The following is a 6,840-nucleotide window of genomic DNA, read 5'->3' on the forward strand; positions in this document are numbered from 1 at the left end:
TTTTTTTTTTTTTAAGATTTTTATTTATTTTCTTATGAGAGAGAGCTCAAGCACAAGCAGGGAGGAGGGGCAGAGGGAGAAGGAGAAGATGACTCCCCGCTAAGGAGGGAGCCTGACATGGGGCTCAGTCCCAGGATCCCTGAGATCATGACCTGAGCCAAAGGCAGATACTAACCCACTGAGCCACCCAGGTGCCCCTTAAAGGTTTTATTTTTTAAGTAATCTCTATACCCAACGTAGGGCTCAGACTCATGACCCCAAGTTCAAATGCTGCATGCTCTACCAACTGAGCCAGCCAGGTGCCACTCATGTTAACCAATTTAATTTGAGGAGTAGCTTTGGTTTTTATTTTTCCCATTTTTGTCCCAAATTCAAATCAGATATTAAATGATGAAGATTTTATTTAAGAAGATTCCATTTTTTTTATTATCAGTGAGCTATACATAAAACTTACTTATATGAAATTTCATTAAAGAATTATCACTGCTTAACTAAATTTTTTTTTTTTTAAAGATTTTATTTATTTGGCAGAGAGAGAGAGATCACAACTAGGAAAAGAGGCGGGCAGAGAGAGAGGGGTAAGCAGGGTCCCCGCTGAGCAGAGAGCCCGATGTGGAGCTTGATCCCAGGACCCTGAGATCATGACCTGAGCCAAAGGTAGAGGCTTAACCCACTGAGCCACCCAGGCGCCCCTTAACTAAATATTTTGTCACAAATGTTGATATACTTAATCAGAAGAGAAATGTTCAATTTTGTTTTTCTCTTGAACAACAGCTGTTTGGGGGGAGATTGTATGCTATTAGCTAGACTTGCCCCAAGTTTGATTAAAATGAATATTAATTTCTAGAAATTCAAGAACCTTTGTTTAGTGTTGCTATTTGTTTTTATTTGCTCTATTATTTTTCTGAAAGTAGAATTATATTAAGATATTTCCAGAAATTGGGCAAGTAGTTCTAGCCAGACTAATAATATTTTTTTAATAGCTTGTTTTTCTAAAAATTAAAAAGTTTAGGCAAAATCCCGCAATTACTCATAAAGGTAATTCTTCCCTTCTAATCTTTTTTTAGTAAAATTAAGTTGTTATATTTAATGAGATTTGTATTAGAGCTATAATGTTATATCCTGTCTTTCTGGTTCCATTTAAAATTTTATCATAAACGTTTTTCCGTGGTATTTTTGCATCTAATTTTTGCTGTGTCCTTAAATTTATTATTCAGGCTCCATTTGGTTACATAGTAGTGTGGGGCAGTAGTAGAGATGATGTGTTAAGCATGGGGACGCTAGAGTCAGACTGCCAAGTTGTTCAATCCCGGGTCTGATTTCTGCTGTGTAATCTGGAATAAGTTATTTCACATTTCTGAGCCTCAATTTCCTCATCTATGGAATGGAGATAGTAATTGCACCTACGTCATAGGGTGGAGGCTTTTAGAACAATGCCTAGCGCAAAGTAAGTGCTCAGTAAATATTAAATGGTTTTTTTAAATCATTTTTTAAATTTATTTTCAGCATAACAGTATTCATTGTTTTTGTAAATATTAAGTATTTACATTAAACCTTTGCTTATGACCTAAAGACAGTTGTATCAGAAGTAAAGGCTAATGAAATTGACAAGTGTGCTGTGTTTATGCTTTACATAATAGTTGCACAAGAAAGGACCCCCACTCCCAGGTCAGCTATGAGAGCAGAGAGAGGTTGGGTAAGGATCTTGAGAGAAATAAAAATTTCAAATAGCTGGTTTGGGAAATGGAAAGAGAACCCACCAAGGATACTTGGAAAAATTTTACTGGCCCAGCAGGGCTGAGGGGAATTGGAGATCTTGCACGTATAAGTATTCTAAAAAGAGCTGAAAGTGTAGAGTTCATGGTTGCTCCACTTGGAAAATACAAATATAAGTAAAATCTTTGAATTGATCTTACAAGGGATTTTTCAGTTCGTTATTCCCATGGTCTCCAGGGTAATATGTAGTATGAATATTAACAGATGTAATTAATTGTGTCTCTCGGGGCGCCTGGGTGACTCAGTTGGTTAAGTGTCTGCCTTCGGCTCAGGTCATGATCCCAGAGGCCTGGGATCAAGCCGGCCTCAGGCTCCCTGCTTCTCCCTCTCCTGTTCCCCCTGCTTGTGCTCTGTCAAAAAAAAAAAAAAAAAAAAAATCTTAAAAAAAAAATTTAATTGTGTCTCTCTTACTTTATATAGGTATGCAAAGACTAGTGGTTCATTACTAACCTGAAAAATCATAAAGCACTTTAAACTGCATTTGAAGTATAAAATGTTTTTCACATAATTGCTATTTTAGGCCAAAGACTGGGTTCCAGATGTGGCTGGAAGAAAACAGAAGTAGTATTTTGTCTGACAATCCTGACTTTTCAGATGAAGCAGACATAATAAAAGAAGGAATGATGCGATTTAGAGTATTGTCAGCTGAAGAAAGGAAGGTAAGGATAATTTACTGAGATTGAGATCTTATTAAATTCCCAGGTTTTAAAAATTCTTACAGAAAATTCCCTTTTTCTGTTTTTGGAAATTGCAGATCTTCTGGTAAACTCTTGGTTGAGAGGGAATTAAATAACTGAAATGCCAGCTTTGACTGTATGGGTGTGTAATAATTATTATTTAGTGCCAGGGGTTAAATTTGGGGCAAATATACTGTTTATATCTGTATATAAGTTCCTATACAATGCAAGTTAGTAGGCTACTCCAAGAAAAAGTACATTACTTCTAAATCAAAAGCAAACTAAGTGAATAAGTAAAAATGAAATTCACATGTTTGGATTTTAAGGTTCTTGTAATTTAAGAAGAATTTTTTAAAATGCTGTGTACTTCCACATTGAATACAAAGTGAGAATACTGGACTGCCTGGCTGGCTCAGTCAGTAGAGCATGTGACTCTTGATCTTGGGATTGTGAGTTTAAGCCTCACTATGGGTATAGAGCTTACTTTAAGGAAAAAAAAAAAACCAAAAAACCAAAAATGAGAATACTGCTTTTGGGGAGAAAAGGTAGTGTTCTATTATAGCCTTTCACTTAGAAATTAAGACAGGTGGCTGGTACCTATTGCTCCTCATGTAATTTCTGCCATGTGAGGGAGGGCTGGGAGCAGCTTGCTGGTGCAAGGGGAAGGAATGTTCGGGGCATATCAGTTAAATGCTCAGATTTCACTTCCCCAGGGCTGACAGTACACAGCATGGGCACCTGGTGAAATAGATACCTGCCTCGATAAACTGGGTTTTAAGAGTAAAGTGTATTACAAAATGAGGAGGCTAGAAACTGGTTTAACCACCTCTAGCCTTATTAGAATTTCACTGGCAACTTCATGCTTCTCATTTTTTACAAGAATTTATAAGAGGATAGAAATTCTAAAGAATTAGATAAAATGGCATTTGAATGGTCTTATGCAGCAGAAGAGGAAGAGACTTGGTAAAGGTTGTAATTGTGTATTTGAATACTTAAAAATGTAATCAGTATTGTTAAGGTAAACCTTAAACGTTTTCTTAAATCTAGTCTGTTAATGTGAGAAATTCTGCAGCTTCAAAGGGTTCCTTTTCTATAGTAAAGAAACGGGAAAAGAAGCAAAGTGGAAGAAGGAGGAACTATTACATATTAAAATAGATTTAAGAGACTGATGGAGGGGCGCTTGGGTGCCTCAATCAGTTAAGCATCTGACTCTTGATCTCTGCTCAGTTCTTGATCTCAAGGTTGTGAGTTCAAGCCCTTCGTTGGTCTCCATGCTGGGTGTGGAACCTCCTTAAAAAAATCAGTCATTCAGTCAGTCAATAAGAGACAAATGGAAACGATTGAACTTCGTAAGGTTCTTGCTTAGTGAATAGAAGCCAGTCCTAAAAGAATATCTGAAATGTCATTCCTGAAATGACAAAGTGATAGGGATGAAGAACAGAGCACTAATTACCAGGAGTGGGGACCTGGGTGGGAAGTGTAGGTTTTGGGGGCAACATGAGGGATCCTTATAATGATGGAACTGTTTTGTATCTTGAACGTGGAATCTACATTGGAATTAAATATACACAACACACATAGGAGTAGAAATAAAAAAGGGAGGAATTGTATTGATGTCAGTACCCTGATTGTGATACTACATTTGTTTTGCAAGATGCTCCTATTGGGGTAAACCGGGAAACTGGTACACGAGATCCTTCTGTATTGTTACCTACAACTGCTTGTAAATAATCTCAAAAAGTTACATTTTTTAAAAAGTAGCTGCTGTTATAGTATTTTGCACTTAATATGGTTAAATACAAGCAGAGTTTAGATTGAAATGTTAGAGGTAGAATGAAAATTTTTTAATGTGTTCTGCAATTAAGTAAAAGATCTGTTAACAATGAGAATCCTTAATGATTAGCTTAACAATTCAAGTGCTAATTATGCTGCTTTTTTAAAAAAATACTGCTCTTTTATATATGGATTTTTACCTGGAAAAGAAAGGAAATCATTTCCTTCCTATTTCTTTGTTACTGCCTAAAAATCTTTTCTCCTCCCATATTTTTACAAAGGCATGGGCTTCCAAGGCCAAAGGAGGAACTACAAGTGATGGAGCTGAAGCAAAGAAGCGAAAACATGTGGTTGATGAAAGTTATGAAACTGAAAATGAGAAGGAAAAAGCAAAGGAGAATCTGAATTTGCCTAAAAAGCAAAAACCTTTAGATCTTTCAACCAATCAGAAGCTGTCAGCTTTTGCATTTAAGCAGGAATAGAGTTAAAGAAAGTGGGAAAGTGGGTAATGGATTTTTTATTCATCATTGATGAACCTGGACTTTAAAAAAAAAAAAAAAACCTTAGAAAACTCATTATATATTTTTGAGAGTTTAGTGACAACTATCTGTCTTCATAAGATAATGTAGTGTTTATATTGGTGTAGGTAACAGGGCATGTGTAAAAACTGTCATCTCTTTAGATTGCTCTGTTCCCAAATGGAGGTACGTTGAGAAACACTGTGATTAGTCACTGATGTGAAGCCACTGGCGTGTCCTAATGGAAGCCAGTTTGATGTTGTTTCTTACCTTTAAAATCATCAAAGCCAAGATCTTAAAACCTCTGAACATTGAAGTACCTTCAAGGGGTTTCCTCGTTCGGTTTATGTCATGTAGGGAGAAGTACTACAGAAGTCGTCTTCCAGATTTGTTATCATAGACTCTTCTCTATATCTATACTGAACTAGGGACCATGTTTTTAATATGAACCCTAAACATGTAAATAATTTTGTAGATGAGACTTTTTTCTTTTGTTTGTTTCAGAAATTTCTTCATATATGGGTTTCAGTTGTCTTTGTATTGCCTGGTTTTTAAAAAATAAATGACTTTCTCGTTTCCATATTTAGCTTGCTGTGGTCTTAACATTGTATTTCCATGAAATGAAAATGTTTCTAGAAAATACAGTTTATATTTATTGCCATAATTTCCATCATCATCCCCATCATGCTAAGCATCATATACATGGAAAAGAAGATTGAGGGTACTGTTTTGATAGTATTTCAGCCCAGGGCATAATGTGTTCTTGGTAAGATACTCTGGTTATCATCATCAGCAGTACTTTCCTGAGCAAGTCTTTGAAGCCTTGATAAGAGAGTAGTTGAAGCGTTCGGGAAAGTGTTGAACTCCTCTTTAATTTTGAACAAATAAGATTTAATTATTTCATGTATTTTTGGTTATTATTCCAAGCAGAGTTTAATATAAATGCAGCCACTTAATGAGAGCAGAGTACATAGGGGTGGGGATGGAGGGGATGGTTGTAATAAAAATAAATCAGGTGGCTCAGAATTGAGGATGGTATTATATGTTGGAAGGAATATAATATGTTGAAAATTCAGATACGTAGAAGTCAAAGGTACTCTTTATCATGATGACTAAGGTTAGGAAGGAATACAGTTCTGACTTTTTAATTAGTAGCTAGTATAGAGAGACATTATAGTGCAGTGGTTAGGAGCACAGATTTCAAAGCCAAACAACCTGGGTCTGAAGACTCCCTGTAATACCTACCAGCCGAATAAACCTTGGACAAGTTTCTAGCCTTTGACTACTCATCTGTAAAATGGGTATAATAATAGTACCCAGTTTAGGGTTATGGGAATTAAATGAGATAAAAGCACTTAGTTCCTAGTACATAGTAATGTTTTATATAGATGTTGGCTGTTATTGGTTATGCTATTGGGTATTTAATGTTGCTTCATCATTTGATTTCGTTCTGAATACTGTATGAATTTTTATTTCAAGAACTTGAGGTAAAAGTTTATAATACTTTAGAAAATATGTTTGTAGACATACATTTATTTTTATTTCCTCAACTTATTTGTTGTACATAGGATATAGTCCTTCAGCTATTACGGTTCCATAGGAACCTGATAATACTAAGGATTTGAAGAAAAAGAAAAAGGTGTTTTTATTTATTTATTTTTTTTAAGATTTTATTTATTTGTCAGAGAGAGAGAACGCACAAGAGAGCACAGCAGGCAGAGTGGCAGGCAGAGGCAGAGAGAGAAGCAGGCTCCCTGCCGAGCAAGGAGCCTGATGTGGGACTTGATCCCAGGACCCCGGGATCATGACCTGAGCTGAAGGCAGAGGCTTAACCAACTGAGCCACCCAGGTGTCCCAAAAAGGCCTTTTATTTCATTGAAGGAACATTTTTGTATTGACTTGGTTTAAATTTTAAATCAAAACTTGAAAACCAAGAAACATTACCTTTATTCCTTTGCTATATAAGATTAATTATTTAAAAAGAATTTTTTTTCAGAGAATTGGGACTTAAGAGTGGGAAAATGGAAATGGAAGTGAATGAATATATTAACCACCATCATGATATCAATAATATTGCCCATTCTGAGCTTGTTATG

At 35.8% G+C, this 6,840-nt stretch overlaps 2 protein-coding genes across 2 annotated transcripts in view; both read left to right on the top strand.

Annotated features, from left to right (window-relative positions):
• Positions 1 to 1,252, top strand: part of WDHD1 (WD repeat and HMG-box DNA binding protein 1) — a 30,176-nt gene extending 28,924 nt beyond the window's left edge. The window contains exon 12 of the mRNA XM_032875085.1: positions 1,218 to 1,252. Coding sequence (XP_032730976.1) covers positions 1,218 to 1,252 — 35 coding nt within the window. The remainder of the gene's footprint in view (positions 1 to 1,217) is intronic.
• Positions 1,253 to 2,253: 1,001 nt separating this feature from the next.
• LOC116878125 (WD repeat and HMG-box DNA-binding protein 1-like) lies at positions 2,254 to 5,316 on the top strand. The gene is made up of 2 exons (XM_032875340.1): positions 2,254 to 2,435; positions 4,508 to 5,316. Exons 1-2 carry the CDS (start codon positions 2,316 to 2,318, stop codon positions 4,706 to 4,708), a joined length of 321 nt encoding a protein of 106 aa, XP_032731231.1. The 5' UTR covers positions 2,254 to 2,315; the 3' UTR covers positions 4,709 to 5,316.
• Positions 5,317 to 6,840: the final 1,524 nt, after the last annotated feature.

Source organism: Lontra canadensis, unplaced genomic scaffold, assembly GCF_010015895.1.
Source record: "Lontra canadensis isolate GAN:19392208 unplaced genomic scaffold, GSC_riverotter_1.0 scaffold55, whole genome shotgun sequence".
NCBI lineage: Eukaryota > Metazoa > Chordata > Mammalia > Carnivora > Mustelidae > Lontra > Lontra canadensis.

Bases quoted from the DNA above. Each gene is read 5' to 3' on its own strand.
- LOC116878125 (XM_032875340.1), top strand. From the start codon at position 2,316: ATGTGGCTGGAAGAAAACAGAAGTAGTATTTTGTCTGACAATCCTGAC. The intron at 2,436-4,507 runs GTAAGGATAATT...ATTTTTACAAAG, and splicing joins TGTCAGCTGAAGAAAGGAAG to GCATGGGCTTCCAAGGCCAA.